General features: G+C 38.6%; 1 protein-coding gene across 1 annotated transcript in view; it reads left to right on the top strand.

The window, feature by feature from the left end:
• Window positions 1–17,696, top strand: part of pth2ra (parathyroid hormone 2 receptor a) — a 61,679-nt gene that overhangs the window by 23,957 nt on the left and 20,026 nt on the right. The window contains exons 5-8 of the mRNA XM_043694543.1: window positions 4,483–4,669; window positions 10,214–10,367; window positions 12,014–12,074; window positions 13,829–13,895. Of these exons, the coding sequence (XP_043550478.1) occupies window positions 4,483–4,669; window positions 10,214–10,367; window positions 12,014–12,074; window positions 13,829–13,895 (469 nt within the window). The remainder of the gene's footprint in view (window positions 1–4,482; window positions 4,670–10,213; window positions 10,368–12,013; window positions 12,075–13,828; window positions 13,896–17,696) is intronic.

Genomic DNA, 17,696 nt, shown 5'->3' with positions numbered 1-17,696 from the left:
CACTATCAAATATGGGTGCTGTAACAAGCCTACATGACACAAGGAGTTTATGGATTTGAAAGCAGAATCAGACAACATTTTGAAAATGTGGTATGAATATTTTTCACAGTGTTTAGACAAGGTAATTGTTAGGAATAAATATTATTGCAGTATGGCAAGTGAGGTCTTTGGAAATAAATTACCAAACTCTCAATCAACTGCATTTCAGTACAGTTTGAGGCGGTTAATAAAATGGCTGTATGATGTTTACTCTTAAAATAGAAGATATAGTTAAAACAAGGATTCATCTAAATTGTGTCATATTAATGATATTGTTAATATAAATAATTGAATATGAACAATTGCGAGGTTTCAATTTTTTTTAAAACTACCTCTATTTTGAAAATGTTGATTCTGCACGAGAGTATGATGCCAAATGATCATCATTTATGTGCGTCTTGGTAGTAAGTGTTTAAAAGCTGCAGGACAAACACAGCTGTGCTGAAGCATGTCCTTATCTCCATGCATGTGCATTTCTCGAAGGGGAAACTGGAGAGCGATCCCATCTGGGACTCCTTGAGGTATTCCCTTCCTTGAGGCCAATTATGGGAGCACATATCCTTGAGCACACATCAGAGATTGAATTGTTCTTGGGTAATATGACTCGGACATTGACTAGATAATTTTACTGAGTTGATTGAACTACTGTGAAATTCCTAATGAATATTTAAGCAGCCTAGTTGTGTTTTTAAAATTACTTTTTTAGAATCATAGAGCCATTGAGTCATACAGCAAAGAAACAGATCCTTCAGTTGATGCCGACCAAGTTTCCTAAACTGAAGTGTTCCATTTGCCTGCTTTTGTCCCATATCCATCTAAACCTGTTCTATTCATGTACCTGTCCAATTGTGTTTTGAATGTTGTAATTGTACCCATCTCTACCACTTCCTCTGACAGCTCATTCCATACACAAATCACCGAAAAAGTTGCCCCTCAGGTCCCATTTAAATTTCTCCCCACTCACCTTACACCTATGCCCTCTGATTTTGGACTCCCCTACCCTTGGAAAAAGACTTCAGCTATTCACCTTACTTATACCCATCATGATTTTATAAACCTCTATAAGGTCACCCTCAGCCTCTGATGCTCCAAGCATAATCGTCCCAGGCTTCCTTATAACTCAAACCTTGCAATCCAAGTAATATCTCTATAACGTTTTTGTACGCTTTCTAGTTTAACAGCATCTTTTCTATAGTAGTCAAGTCAAATACATGCAGGAACAAACGATTTCGGGTGAGCCATTGATGGCTTTCTAGGATTTATGGAGACGACTGAGCTCTTGACCATTTGCATGAGGGTGATTCTGACATTGAGTGATTACAATGATCTGGAGACACCAAGTAGACTGACCCTCTTTTCCTTCGGCAAAAAAGAAGGCTGAGAGTTCACATATTGGGCATTTTAACATTATGAATGAATTCAGTAGTGGAGATAAAGATGAAGGATTTCCTTTGGGCTAGTCCATAGCTAAGGGTCATAGATGTAAGATAGTCACTAGTAAATCCTAAAAAAGGAATGCAGGAGAAATGCATTTACTCAGGCAGTGTTAGGAATCTAGAACTCATTAGCACTTGGAGTGGTTAAAGTTACTAATATTAAAGGGCAAACTAGACTAATGTACGAGAGTGGAAATAATATATTGGTATTGTGAGATGGAATAAGGTGAGTGGAGGCTTGCATAGAGCAATAATGCCAATGCATGTTATGTAACAAGGCAAATAAACACCCAAATGCTTGGTAAAGAACAGGAAAGCATTGCTGAAAGCAACATTTCAGGGTATTTGTGAAGGCAACTTCTAAACTGGTTTTAAAATAAAGAACAAAAACATCAGTCCTAATGAGAGTGAAGGAGATGGGAAATCTGTCTTATTCGAGAGTCAGGGCAACAGAAGATGCAGATTGGCAGAGATCGCAGCAAAAGTTTACCCAAGTAAAGTGGGGCCAAACTGAGAAAGTATTTAGAAACAAAGAGAAAGATTGTAATGTTGATCCTTTAGGTTTCAGAGATACATTAGAGCTGGAGGAGGACTGATAATGAACACGTGGTACAATTTATTGAAGCGGATTGAATTTGTTCAAATCTAGAGAAATTCTATGGGATGTGCAGTGGCTATTTTGATGGCAGCGCAAAATATAAGGTCTAAAAAAGTGTAGAATTGCAGAGAAACAAAATAGCGAAAGAACAAAATATAGGAGAGAAGAAAGTCACAAGGATAATTTCTTCTTACCACCCCATAAATTACAATGTTGGAGACAAAAAAACTGTGCACATCAGTTCAGCTAAGAGCTGCATCAGGAACTAACTCCATAGGTTCATTTGAGACCTCTGCACAAAATGACAATTGCAGCCAGGCTTTTATAGTTAAAAATTCAATACAGCTGCTATCCTAAATTGTCAAAGTGTGTTTCAAAATTAGGTATCACTTAGCCCAGGTCTAGAGCATACTCTATGCATTATCCTTTTACTGAGATAATTGGCTTTTTAACTGTCTCAGCTATTAACTTGGGTTGCTCCCATTCTCTCTTGGTGAGGCTAGAAAGAGATATTCTCATCTACAAGGAAGCCATTCTCAAAGCCACTCTCTGTAGAAATAATTATTGAATTTCAAATGTCTCTTGTCACCTTTCTTAAAATAAATATAGCCTGGTTTCAATGGCAGCCAAATCTACAAGAGAAGTCAGATGATTTTTGGAGCTATGTTTAAGAGATCGTTTGTATCTATTATTAAAGAGGGTTTTCAGTTTTCAGAATATATAATACTATAACCATACGCTCATGAAGATCAAGAAAATAGAAAACAAACAGGATAGAAGACACAAGGAGGAAAAGATATGCAGTGAGCAGGAAAGTAAATATCACAGTCAATATTACATTACTAAGTAGGAATGCAGGAATAGAAATACGTAGTCTAATCCACTTTCTCTGTTTGGTCTGCTAAAACTTGCCAAAGTATGGAAAATATAGTCAGAACCCCAATGTGAAAGAACTGGTTGAACTGCTTCAAATTGACTCCTTTTTGAAGTCACCAGCACAGTTCATCTAGCAGCAAGAGAACATATTAATCCTCATGCTATTATTAGTTATTTGACTAAAAGATACTAAAACAAAACCAAAAGAAAAATGTATATGTATATAGTACTTTTAACATAGTAAAGAATCCCAAGGCATTTCACTGGCATGTTTCAAACATAATTCAACATGAGCTCTTTAAGGAGATAATAGGAGAGTTGGTTGGAGGCTTAATCAGAGGTAGATCATAAAAAGCATCTTAAGAGAAGAAAGCAAGACAGAGAAGCTGAGATGTTTAGAAAGTGAATTCCAGAACTTGGTACCAAATCAGCTGAAGGTGGACAAACCTCAGTTGAGCAATTACAATCAGGACATGTAAGAGGCCAGAACTGGAGGATGCAGAGACCAAAAAGATTTTGAGGACTGAAGGAGATTACAAAGATAATAGGGGAGGGGTGAGGCAACAGAATAATTTGAGACAAGAACAAACGTTTTAAAAATGAGACATTGACAGACTAATTGTCAATATATTCTAATAATATGGACTTATTAATTACAATACGTCTTATATAACTTTGGGTGAGTGCAGATCCAGAGAGTACATGATAAAAAATACTTTTCTAACATACATATTCAGTAAAAGAGATTTAGGTATACAGATCAAAACATGTACATCTTCGACTGTATGATCAGGATTCAAAACAGTAGAGTCCCTACAGTGCTGATAGAGGCCAGTTGGCCCAATAAATCTGCACTAGACCTCTGAAGACCAACCCCCCCACAACCACCCCTCCCCAGACCTTATTGTTTTAAGTCTGCATTTACTGTGGTTAATGCCTACATATCCCTGGACATTATGGGGCAATGTAGCATGGTCAATCCACATAACCTGCACATCTTTGTGATTGTGGCAGGAAACCCATGCAGACACAGGGAGAACTTGCAAACTCCACACAAACAGTCACCCAAGATTGGAATGAAACCCAGGTCCCTGGTTCTGTGAGGCAGCATATTCTCGAATATTGCAACTTCTTTTAAATTGACAATTTTAAGATCTATTTCATATTCATTGAAACGTAACAAAAACCAGAAGTGAAAAGAACTACAAATACCAGAAAATGGTACCACAAACAAGCCTACGCTTACCCAATGTTCAGTACACTGGCCTGTACCTCCATACCATTACTTCACACAAATTGACACAAATTATGGTCCAGAAGTAGGCATTTCTGAATTAAGCTATGGCTTACTGTAGAAATTTAACAACTTATGCCTCAAAAAGACAAATAAATCAATAATTGGAGCTTGCTAAAAAAATTGTAAATAGTTATGTGAATTTACAATTGTTACAGTTTCTTTATTGCAGAATAGATAAGTGATTGAAGGATATTGATTGTAAGACACCTCACATTCAATTTCTTTCTTCCTAACAGAAGACTCCATTGCACTAGGAATTATATCCACATGCACTTGTTTGTCTCCTTCATACTGAGGGCACTCAGTATTTTCATCAAAGACAATGTTGTGCATTCTGATTTCAAAATGCAGGAATATGATTCTCTTTCAGTGGATGATCTGACAACCGTCACAGTCGCCCCTACAATAGAGAAGTTCCGTTATGTAAGTACATTTCTATCAGTTCTGATGAAAGATTTGATCTGAAATGTCAAACAGTCTCTTTGCTTTTCAAAAAGCTTAAAAATACAAGAGCCTGATTTTCATCTTTTGGAGTATATCAATTCTACATGGTTAGGAATTGCTACTAATCCCAATGGAATGTTAAAGCTCAATTTTCCTGGGTCATCCACTTCGACTGATTGATCATAGAATGTATGCAAATCTGGGCAGGTATGTAGTGGGTGGGAACTGGTTTTGAAAGTGAATGAAATATATTAGGGAGCAGACAATTTAAAGGATCTGTCATGTTTGGTGACAAAATTGCTGAAGACAGCAAATGGTTAGAAAGATGATCATAATCTGTGCTGCTCCACGGCACCATCTTCATGGCTCTGCACTGGAAAGTTCCCACAAGTAGGTGAGGCCAGGCTTGAGGCTACAGCTGGATTAGAGTGGTGCTGGAAAAGCACAGCAGTTCAGACAGCATCCGAGGATCAGGAAAATCGATGTTTCGGGCATAAGCCCTTCATCAGGAATACAGGCAGAGTGCCTGTATTCCTATGAAGGACTTTTGCCTGAAACGTCAATTTTCCTGCTCCTCGGTTGCTGCCTGAACTGCTGTGTTTTTTCAGCACCACTCCAATCCAGAATCTGGTTTCCAGCATCTGCAGTGCATGTTTTTAGCTATCTTGAGGCTACAGCTGAGCTGTACTGCAGTGTGACCTCTTCCATAATGTAGTGACCACCGCTGGTTGAAGAGTTGGATTGAAGGCAGCACGTACAGCTGGGTGGCACAGAATAAATGCATGTACCTGTTGCCAAGATAGAGAACAACATTCCAAACTTGCATTCAAGGATTGGAGTCACTTGTGGTTCTGTACATCTTCCTGTTGAAGTGTGACACATGGAAAACATTTAGTCAATTTTCATTGGCACTTGCACCATTGAGTAGCTCACCACTATGTTAAAGTCACCTTCTGCTTCTGTCTGCTTAGGGATGTAGTAGTACAACAGACAGAGATGCTGGCATTATCTCTTCAGCCTCAAAGAACCCTGAAGCTTAGAAATTGAAGGTCATAGTGATCTTTACAGCTACTTGCAGCACCAACCTCACCCCACTTTATAGCTACATGCTTGCTTGGTGGAGGTGCTATCGTTTACTCCCCTTGGTGAGGTCTTTTCTGAAATATTGTGTCCAGTTCTGCTTGCCCAGTTATAGGAAGGATATTATTAAGCTAAAGAGGGTTGAGAAGAGCTTTAACACGATGTTGCCAGATTTGGAAGGTTTGAGTTATAAAGAGAGGCTGGATAGGCTGGGACTTTTTTCACTGGAGCGTAGGAGGTTGAGAGGTTACCTTATAGAGATTTATAAAATCATGAGGGGTATGGAAAGGGTCAGGGTAGATGTCTTTTTCCTAGGGTAGGGAATTTCAAAACTCGGAGCACATTTTTAAGATGATATGAGAGAGATTTAAAAAAGACATGAAGGGCAATTTTTTATCCTAGAGGGTGTTTCGCATTGGAATGAGGAAATTGTGGATGTGGGCACAATTACAACATTTAATAGAAACTGGAATAAGAATATAAATAACAGAGGTTTGGAGAGATATGGGCCAGGAGCAGGCAGGTGGAACTGGTTTAGTTTGGCATTATGTTCAGCATGGACTGGTTGGACCGAATGGTCTGTTTCTGTGCTGTATGACTCTATATGTCAAGAACAACTGTGAATAATCTCTATTTAGAACATAGAAGAATACAGCGCAGTACAGGCCCTTCGACCCTCGATGTTGCGCCGATCCAAGCCCATCTAACCTACACTAGCCCTCTATCCTCCATATGCCTATCCAATGCCCGCTTAAATGCCCATAATGAGGGAGAGTCCACCACTGCTACTGGCATCTGTCCTATACCTACCCCCCCTTAATTTAAAGCTATGCCCCCTTGTAATAGCTGACTCCATACGAGGAAAAAGATTCTCACTGTCGACCTTGGTTTAGCATACTAGGTAGATCATACTATTTGATGCTCTATTGTTTCATTATATTAGCTGCTCATCAACAGAACCATGACAATACTGAGCTTCTATTCAATCCATTATCACGGTAATTAAACTGTTCCAGAAAGAAATAAAATTTAACATTTCAGAAAAGGAGCATGTGTTTTAATGCACAGAAGAAATTCCAACCCCCAACACTAGATGAACAAAAATTTCTTCCAATTAGACAGTTCAAAAACTAGATAATTGCTTTTGGACACTGCTGCAAATTTTATTCCCTAAGTACAGGGACAATCCTTCTTCCTGACACCTATCTCAGACTAAATTAGAAATGAAAACAGAAAGGGCTCAGATATTACTCTTCTTCAGAACTCAGTGTTATTGGACTTCAAATGTTAATTCTGTTTTTCTCTCCACGGTTGTTGCCAGACCTGTTGAGTTTCTCCAGCACTATTTTTATTTCGGATTTCCACCATCTACAGTATTTTGATTTTATTTAAGAGTGAACCAGTCTGTTCTGAACCTTGCTTTTGTACTTCTTCTGGTTCACCATTGTGCTTTGGGGCAGGAATTCAGCCATCTTTATCTGGTATATGGCTCCAGCAATAAAGTTGACTATTAATAGTCCTCAGTTCAAGCGCAATCAACAACTGGCAACAAATGCTAGCCTTGACAACAATGTCCCCATCCCTGAAAGAATCAAGGAAAAAAGAAAGATCCTAAGATAAACTGCACACCATTTATTCACACCATCACAAAGACCAAATATTTCCCCCCTCAGTAACATCAACTGACAACCCCAGTCTTAAATCATCTGCTGTTGAAACCCTCATGCCTATCTTTTTTATTTCTACATTTAACTATTCAATTGTACTCCAGTCTGATCTTCTACAGTCTATCCTCTGTGAACATGAGGTCATCCAAAATTCTGCTGCTCAGGCCCTAACATGCACCAAGTCCTGTACACCTAAGAAACTGTGAGGGGAAGGCAAGAGAATGGGTTTGAGAAATATAGGAACCATAATCAAATGCCAGAGCAGACATGATGGTCCAAATGGCCTAACTCTACTCCTATATCTTATGGTCTAACCTGTGCTCCTTGACCTATTGGTTCTTGGGTAAGCAACATCTTGACTTTAAAACTCTTATTCTTTTGTTTAGGTCCCTCAAAGGTGTCAACACTCCCTATCTCTGTAAAGTCCTTCAGCTTTGCAACCCTTCAAGTTGTCTTCACTCATCTAATCCTGGCCCCCTGAGCACTTTAATCTTAATCACCCTTCTTCTGGAAGCTGCTGCAGTATTCAATGCTTCATTTGTTCTGCATTTGATTGTGTTAGCCTATTCACTGATCTGTGTTAACTGTACTTGATTGTTTAAGCCTACGGGTGGAGCTAGAGAGTTGAGTACTGACCTCAGATAGAGAGATCCAAAAAGGATCTGGGCTTTGAGTAATGACACTGTTTGTTTAAACTCTTCTAAATTCTGAGATATTTTAAAGTTCTGTGAATAAACTGTTTCAAATTAGAATCAACTGTGCATTTCTCTGAGATAAATAAGATATACAGCAAATAAATTAAAACAAAACAGCTACCACTTTGAATGCTTTTGGCCCAGAGCTTTTCTCCTTTTTTATGCTTCTTAACCCCACCTCTGATCACATTTTTGTTACACATTTTATATGTAGTATTCTATTGTGTTCGGTCTGAATTGGTTTTGAGTTAATAACTTTTTTTTCCAGTGTGTCTGAAGTTCATAATTAACTTGTGAGTATTTATACAACCATGAAGATATGAAAACTTTTTGAGGCTTGATTTCAGTGTGTATAGGTTTTGTGTACCAGAAATGAAATTTTGTTTATTTTTGATTGTTTTGCGACCCAGCAAGTTAAGTAATGAAACCTCTCTTGTTAGAGATTGCTGGAACATTTTTATTCGCTTAAGTGAAACACCCATTGCTTAGAGAAGGAGACTTTTAGTTTTACTTCTGGCTTTGATTAGAGCAGTCCTGTGAAGCCCTTGAAATAGAATGGCTGTATAGACTGATGCTCCTGAGAAGGGAAGGACATTTGTGAAATGGGTTACCTTGAAGTGAGGAGTCATTGTGTACTGTTACAACACAACAGTGAACACCTCTGTTAATTAAACTAAACACCCAGAAAAGCTCACCTTGCCTCATAATCTGTTAATATATGAGTGAAAGAGTGGAATTTTGGAGTTCTATTTGAAGAAAATAATATCAATTTATTCTTTAACCCTAAAAGTAAACATTAAACTATTCACAACTCTAAGCCTTCCTTTGTCTTAACTGCTTATTACCTGCCTCTAACTCTGTAACAATACACTGCTCCAATAAAACACTTATTAAAATCACATCCAATTAATTTCAAAACCATACAGCGGCTATCATCCTTCAGCGTCTTTCTTCTTCCGGCTGAAGTTTGCCCTGGGTTGTCATCTTTCTTTATACTGCAAATGTGTTTCATATGAATAGGTACCTTTGATAGAGAGTGTTTCAATATCTCTCTCTCTCTCTCTCTCTCTTTCTCTGTCTTAAAGGTCGAGTACAAACCTTCAACTTCATAACAGTGCTCCAATAAGAAGCTATCTGCAATTCTAATCTAAAGGTTGAAGTCACAAGTGGTTAAAACTGCTAAGTTGGTAGATACAGTGACTCTAGTGTGTTGTTGAAGTGGTATTTTGAGTACTATATCGGGGTGTGTTCTGGATGCTATATAAATACTCTTTTCTTTCTTTTCAGTTTATAAAGGAATGTTTTGGAATAATTGGGTTATATATTTACTGTGTGTTTAAGAATCCCTGAATTTGTAGTAGATTGGATTATTCTTGATCTCGTTTGTTTAAAGCAAAGTCTACAACATTGCAAGCTTATGCTTCAGTGAGCCTACTTTGTTAAAACCAAAAAAAAACAAAGCATTATATGTATATCAAGCAAAGTTTCTGTCTGGGATCCGAATTGTCCAGCAATAACATCAGGTGGACTTATAACACCTCCCTGGCTCTTACATTTTCATGATAACTCATTTCATAATGATACAATTGTAACCATTAGAAAAATGTTAGTTCAAACAATATTAGGTAATCAAATGCTGGAACAGTTAAAGTGATCATGTTTAAGTCAGTAATATTCCTAAAGAAAATAATCCTTATACAGACTGCCTTAAATATGATTAGGATTCCATATCAATGTGGTTGATCCCTCTGAAGTAACCCAGCAAGCCACTAAGTTGTATCATTTTCACTATAAATACCATGCAGCCTACCATCTCATGGGGGTAACGGCAAATGGGAAATGATATCGATGACCACACTCCAACAATAAAATTTTATGGAATTGACAATGGTTGGGAATTCCTTGGAATTAATCCCCAGTTCACTTCACTGAAATTGTGGCAGAAATCTTACAAACTCTGACAACACTCTGGCTTGTAAGGTTACATGAAGATTTAAAACAAAGTGTACAGTCTGTAAAGTGTAATGTGAATTCCTTGAAGTGAACATTATCTCTAATATTAACATGTTCATATTTAACAGGTAGGATGCAAGATTGCTGTCATAGTGTTTCTGTATTTCTTGGCTACAAACTACTACTGGATTCTAGTAGAAGGCCTTTATTTGCACTGTCTCATATTGATGGCCTTCCTGTCTGACAGAAAATATCTGTGGACTTTTACTTTCATCGGATGGGGTAAGGCACAAAGATCTTCTATTTAAACAAAAATATAAAAGCAAGGAAGGAGGTGGCGCTGAAGATATCATCATCACTTTGTATTTTGATCTTTCCCTTTTGGGGAAGCAAATGTCACTTACGTGACAGGGAGTAATATTTAATTATTCTGTAGAGTTTAAATACATAGCATGATGTAGTATGTCAGTTTTGTCTCATCAATCGTGGAGTTTAGACATTGCTGATGAGACCAACATTCATTGTCCATTGCTAATTGCCCTTGAGAAGGTGATGGGAGAAAGTGAGGACTGCAGGTACTGGAGATCAGAGGCAAAATGTGCAGTGCTGAAAAAGCACAGCCAGTCAGGAAGCATTCAAGGAGCAGGAGAGTTGGCATTTCGAGCATAAGCTCTTCATCAGGAATGTGTGGGGTGGGCAACATGGCTGAGAGGTAAACCTGACAGATTAAACTGCATTTATTTCAATGGAAGAGTGGAGGGTACAGCGGATGGGTGGGAAGGAAAATGGGCAAGTAGGACAGTTCAAGAGGGTGGTGCTGAGTTGGAGGGTTGGATCTGGGATAAGGTCAGGGAAGGAGAGGTGAGGAAACTGGTGAAATCGACATTGATCCCGTGTGGTTGGAGGTCCCAAGACAGAAGATGAGGTGTTCTTCTTCCAGGTGTTGGGTGGCTGGAGTTTGGTGGTGGAGGAGGCCCAGGACTTGCATGTCCTTGGCGGACTGGGAGGGGGAGTTAAAGTGTTCGGCCAGAAGGTGGTGGGGTTGTTCAGTACGTGTGTCCCAGAGAAGGTGGTGGTGACCCCCATGCTGTTTTGGTTCACCCATAATGTTGTAAGGAAGGACATTCAGCATTTGACCCAGTGACTGTAAAGGAGTGTTGACATATTTAGAAGTCAGAATTCTGTGTGGCTAGAACAGGAACTTTCAAATTGTTTTGCTGTTGCCCTGTATTTTTGGATAGTTGACATTATATATTTAGAATACACAGTTGAAGATGCATTGCCAAGTTGCTGTAGTGCATCTTTTATATGATTTACACTGTAGACCAATGGGTTTGTTGTATAATGTGTGAATATTTAAGTGGTGAATGGACTCATTTTTAAATGCTGATTAATCTCAAGCATGTTGCTTAGTCCAGGATAGTGCCAAGCTTCTTGAGTGTTATTGGAGTTGCGTTCATTGAGAAAAATGGGGAATATTCCATGATGGTCCTGACTTGTGTCCTGGAAATAAGTGCAGAAGTTTCACAGAATCAGGAAGTCAGATTCTCACAGCATACTTCCTGAGTTTGAGTTTCCCCCATGGGACTTGCCATGCCCCAATTTCCCTACCAGTGAAATTAGGATCAGTTTCTGGATATGGATCCCAGGTCCATTTGCAGGGATCCATGGCATCTCCGTGACTGTAAAGATCTAAATCAAAGTGTCCGTGAAATTCTGTTGATTTTGAAAGAAAAACATGGCATCTATGTTCTTTAAAATTAGCCATTTTTCATCAAATCTTTGAAAGTATATTCCATTTATTTCAATAATAAAAAGGCCCTGGTTCAAAGGCTAATGACTTAATGATAAACAACATGCATTGGGAAATGATGAGGAAATAATCAAGCTCATTCCAATATAAATGGCGCGTTCTGTTTCCATTGCAGGAGTTCCAGCAGTCTTTGTTGTAGCTTGGGCCATTGTGAGAGCAGTATGGGCTGATGAAAGGTGACTAAATCACTTTTATTTTTCTGTTTCTCATTGCTTTCTTTAAAAAAAATCCTCTGATAGAGTAATGCATTTCAGTACGAGTTCAGCATAGTTCGATTTTCTTGTCACAGTTACCAATACCTGGAGAAAATTTGACATCAGGCAGCATTACTGCTTTTCACCATGAAGAGTGATGTTACCATTTCCTATCCTTTCAATTTATGAACCTCAATACTAGCACAAAAATAAATCCCACCATATTTAATGCAGAATCAAAATACTGTTCCATGTTTTAGATCGATTTATCGGTGACTTGAGAGTTTGAGCAGGGTGGCTGCCCAGTTGTGTTTTAAGATGCTGTTAAAATCACTCATTCACCAATTATAGAAACATAGAAACTAGGAGCAGGAATTGGCCATTCCAATCTCTGGAGGCTGCTTCATGTTTCAATATGACCATAGCTGATCTTCAAATTCAAACCTTTTTGTGCCGTGTACCCTACTATATTCCTTGATCCCTTTAGCCACAAGAGCAGTATGTACCTCCTTTTTAAGAATATATAATGTTTTGGCCTCAACCACTTTCTGTGGTAGTGAATTCCACAGGCTCACCATTGGCTGGGTGAAGAATTTTCTAGTCATCTCAGTCCTGAAAAGTTTACCACTTAATCTGAAACTATAACCCCTGGTTCTGGACTCCACCATCATCAGTAACACCCTTCCTGTATTTACCCTGTCCAGCCCTGTTAGAATTTATAGATTTCTTTGAGATTCCCCCTCATTCTTATAACAATCAATTTCTAAGTATTTTGGCAATCTTGTTTTTAAGATGAAAAACAAGGTAGCAATTCAATGAATGATCTAATACAGCAATTATATTCTTCTAATAATGTAACTAGTCTCTAGAGTATAAACTTACCAGCTCCTAATTAGCTTGCTGTTGTAGACATTAAATAATTGTGTTTCTCATTATCAGCTCTTCGCTTAATAGATTTAAATTGAAGTTTCAAATAAAAGTGACAATATGTTTTGGTGGTAAATGTTCAAGGGTCATTTTTATGCACTACTTAAAATGTTATCGCTCAGTAAATGGTGAACTACATTATCTCAAGGGCATACTTCTTAAAGGAAAGAATGCTCAGTGTGAACTACTTCTCATGATGCTCTTTTCAGTAGCTAGGCTTAGTATTGCCATAATAGTTACAGCAATATTCTAAGTACTGTGAAGTCTGTCAGATTGCGTCTTGTTGGTAATCATAGCCATCAGCTATAAGCTGACTGACAATTAGAACAAAGAAAATCCAGACAACCAGCATCCATGAGTCCTGGCTGAATATCAGGAACATAACAAAAATGTACTTGAGCTCTATTTAGTGCCATCTGCACTGCCGGAAATGAAGAACTTGTGCAAATGCAAACACTCATTTGCCCAATGCATGGGCAGGTAAGTTAGCTGTGGGGAATGTAGAAAACAAGGAGATCATGTAAGAGCTTGTTGTCAAAATGGATTGGAATAGAAGGAGATACCTGAGGTTATACATGCGGCCAAGTGGGCACCTTTAGTTTTCTTAGTTATTGTTTATTCTCTTAGGTTCTGGTGTATCAGTTCAATACTTGTTATTATCTCTAGTTCAACTACACGTAAAGCTGGGTAACCAAATGACCAGTTATAGTCTTTTGCTACACTGTGAAGAAATTCAGGCACTATCAGAAACCAAGAATTAAAACTTTGTTTGCATTAAAATATTTTTTTTCTTTCTTTCTGTGGCAAAGCTGCTGGGATCTAAACGTGGGCAACTTCAATTGGATTTATCAAACACCAATTTTAATAGCTATTGTGGTAAGTGTGCACTCTGAAGCTTTCCTGTCATAGGTTTGACAGATCAGAGGAATCTAAGGGGAGGTGATGGCCTGGGGACATTATCTCTAAGCTATTAATCCAGCAACCGTGTTCTGGAAACCCAGGTTCAAATCCTGTAATTGCAAATGGTGGAATTTGAACTCAATAACTATTTGTAATTAGGAGGCTATTGATGGCCGTGAAACCATTGCTGATTGTCAGGAAAAAATGTATGATTCATTGATGTCCTTTAGAGAAGGAAACTGGTCTGGCCTACATGTGACTGCAGACCCACAGCAATGTGGTTGACATTTAACTGTCCTCTGGGCAGTGAGGGATGACCTGGCCAGTGCTGCCCACATTGTGTAAATGAATTTAAGTTTGTTAGAATGAGATATTGTCAAATAAGCAATGTAGATTTGTTTTAATGTTCTTGAAAATACACTCTATCATTGCTATTCTATTGTTGTGATCTAATAAAAATATGATTTGTGTATCGGAAAAGAGGAATTACTTTCTTTGCTTTGATTTAATGCTGAGTTGGATAGAGTAGAAAGTAATTCATTCATGTTACCTGATAAGGGGTGTATGGAAATATACTTTACATGGAATATAATAAAGATGTACCCCTACCTCTGAGCTATGAGGTCTGAGTTGAAGTCCTACAAGCTCCAGAGGAGTGTAATAATATTCCACATCAAGTTTATTAGAATATTAGATTAGATTAGATTACTTAAGTGTGGAAACAGGCCCTTCAGCCCAACAAGTCCACACCGACCTGCCGAAGCGTATACCACCCAGACCCATACTCCTACATTTACCCCTTCACCTAATACTACGGACAATTTAGCATGGTCAATTCACCTAACCTGCACATTTTTGGATTGTGGGAGGAAACCAGAGCACCTGGAGGAAACCCACGCAGACACAGGGAGAATGTGCAAACTCCACACAGTCAGTCGCCTGAGTCGGGAATTGAACCAGGGTCTCTAGCGCTGTGTCACCGTGCCACCGTGCCGCCCATATATGTAGTAATGGTTAACAGGTCAAGTTGCCTTATTACAGGAGTGAAGGAACATAAAACGATGAGGAAAGAACAAAATAAATGAACAGATATTGAGCATCAATTTTATTTCAACAGTGTTAGTTTGTTGAATTCAGAAGAGTATTTTTCTGCAATCAGTATTTCACTCATTTTTCCCTGGCAACAACATTCATTTTACATGATTATTATCTGACACAGCATTTCCTGCCACTGGCTTTCTTTGTCACCTTAACAATCATAGAATTGTGATTAACCATTATTCTGGTGTTGTGCCAATGTGTGCAGTTTTTTTTAAGAATTGCTCTTGATCGCTGGGGAAGGAAGTGTAGGTGAATTGCTCGTCTGATCAACATCTCGTTGAACTACTGTGAAAGGTGCTGTTAAAGTAGCATTTTGTAGCATTCCAAGCAATTATGTTTGCTTTCCTATCTCACTAAAGTGGTTCCTGAACCTGAGTATATTCCTTCTATGTAATAGTATTTGGCGTTTCCATAGCAATGAGCTATTTTTTGATCTTTAAAATTCTGGAGGGAGCACATTATTTTAAGCAAAGAAAAGCTGATGGTTTATCTCCTGAACTTACAGTGTGTTTTTTTAAGTGTAGGTATACTGAAGAACTTGAGTATTTCATAAATAGCTCATTGTTATTTAAGCTCCTGCTCATGTAGAACATTTTAATTTTCAATGTATTACCCAAGAGCCATATCCAACATTGAGCACACAGTTGGAGGCTTGTGTTGGATGTTCTATATTGGCCCAGAAATCTACCTTAGGATATTCATGCTTGTTGGTCAGTCAAAGACCAAGACCTGTGTTGAAAGCAATTAAAAGCAGAATTAAAAGCTATATTTGCCTCACGACCTATTTTTAACCCCTCCATCCACACACCAAGTACCCCACCCATCCAATAATACAAGAACAATGAAGTTATGAGTTACTCCAATTTTCAAACATATGTAAATATTTACAAAAAACTCTTGAGGCGCAGAGATAATGTCCCTATATCTGGGTTAGAAGGTCTGGGTTTGGGTCCCACTTACCCCAGACCTGGCTATAACATATCTGAATGGGTTCATTATAAATATCTACAATCAATCTCTCGATTTTTAAAATCATATTTGCACTAATATTCAATGCACTTAAAGACTGAGGACAAATAAATAGATCAAGGCAGAAACGTGTAGATATTTTCTATTCAACCAATCAGAGATGTTATTACAGGTGGGACTTGTACCCAGGCCTCCTTGCTCAGATGTCAGGACACTACCATCACCCCACAAGAACCCAAGGCTGCAACTTCTGCATTAAGATATTTAATAACATGCAGCTGGTAGGGGTTAACTGGAATTAATTTGTGCTCCTATAAGTCAACTCAGACTAAAATTGTAGTTGGGTTAAAAGGTGGTGCTTAACATGTAAAACTATAAGCGACACCTTATAAGCAGATGGAAAGATTAGCTCCAATTGTTTCCTTCACCAACTGGCTCGTTGAAATATAACTAATCTATTAATTAACTTTGTACTAACTAATACTGACTTCATTTGATGTATTCACTGCGCAGGGTAGGCCTTGTCACATTACAGAAGTTCCAAGTGTTAATTTGATGCTAAATAAATGGATTTGTCAGTCTTGAAAGCAATATGCTACCAGATGGAAAGGAGAGGTGATGTGAAGAGAGATTTTGAGATTTTGTGGACACCATGAAATTGTTCAAAGTCCAGACAAAGTATGACATTGAAGAATCTACCATTAAAAAGTGATTGAAACAAAAAAATCCTGGAGATCACAGTGGGTCAGAAGGCATCCATGGCGAGAGCGTAAACTAACTTTTTGAGTCCAGATGATTCTTCATCAGAGCTGATGTGAAGTGTGGAAGGGGACAACATTTATGCCATAGTGGGGGGGGGGGGCGGGCATATGGAGTGCTAGGGAAGAAAGGATGTTGATAGTTCTTATTAAGTGATTGGAAAAGATTTACAAGGATGTTGCCAGGGTTGGAGAGTTTGAGCTGTGATGAGAGGCTGAATAGGCTGGGGCTGTTTTCCTTGGAGTGTAGAGGCTGAGGGGTGACCTTATAGAAATTCACAAATTCCTGAAAGACATGGATAGGGTAAATAGAGAAGGTCTTTTCCCTGGGGTGGGGAATCCAGAACTGGATGACATCGGTTTAGTGTGAAAGGGGAAAGATTTAAAAGGGACCTAAGGCGAAACTTTTTCACGCAGAGGGTGGTGCATGTATGGAATGAGTTGCCAGAGGAAGTGGTGGAGGCTGGTACAATTACAACATTTAAAAGGCATCTGGATGACTATATGAATAGGAAGGGATTAGAGGGACTAAGTGCTACAAAAGACACTTACATTAGTTTAGGATATCTGGTCGGCATGGACAAATTGAACCAAAGGGTCTGTTTCTGTGCTGTAAATCTCTATGACTGTATGTGAGAATGGCAGAACAATGCCAACTGGAAACAACAAACAATCCCACTCCTATTCCTTCCATTTCTTTTATCTTTATTTGTTACTTTCTCTGTCAACATGTTCTCTCATCCCTCCCCCACCCCCCCCCCCAGTGGAACTGTCTGTTTATTCCACAAGGTAAAAACAATGACTGCAGATGCTGGAAACCAGATTCTGGATCAATGGTGCTGGAAGAGCACAGCAGTTCAGGCAGCATCAAGGAGCTTCAGCAAAATCGACGTTTCGGGCAAAAGCCCTTCATCAGGAATAAAGGCAGAGAGCCTGAAGCGTGGAGAGA

The sequence above is a fragment of the Chiloscyllium plagiosum genome, chromosome 7 (assembly GCF_004010195.1).
Source record: "Chiloscyllium plagiosum isolate BGI_BamShark_2017 chromosome 7, ASM401019v2, whole genome shotgun sequence".
In the NCBI taxonomy this organism is placed as follows: Eukaryota; Metazoa; Chordata; class Chondrichthyes; order Orectolobiformes; family Hemiscylliidae; genus Chiloscyllium; species Chiloscyllium plagiosum.
This window is presented reverse-complemented; position numbering and strand designations above follow the sequence as displayed.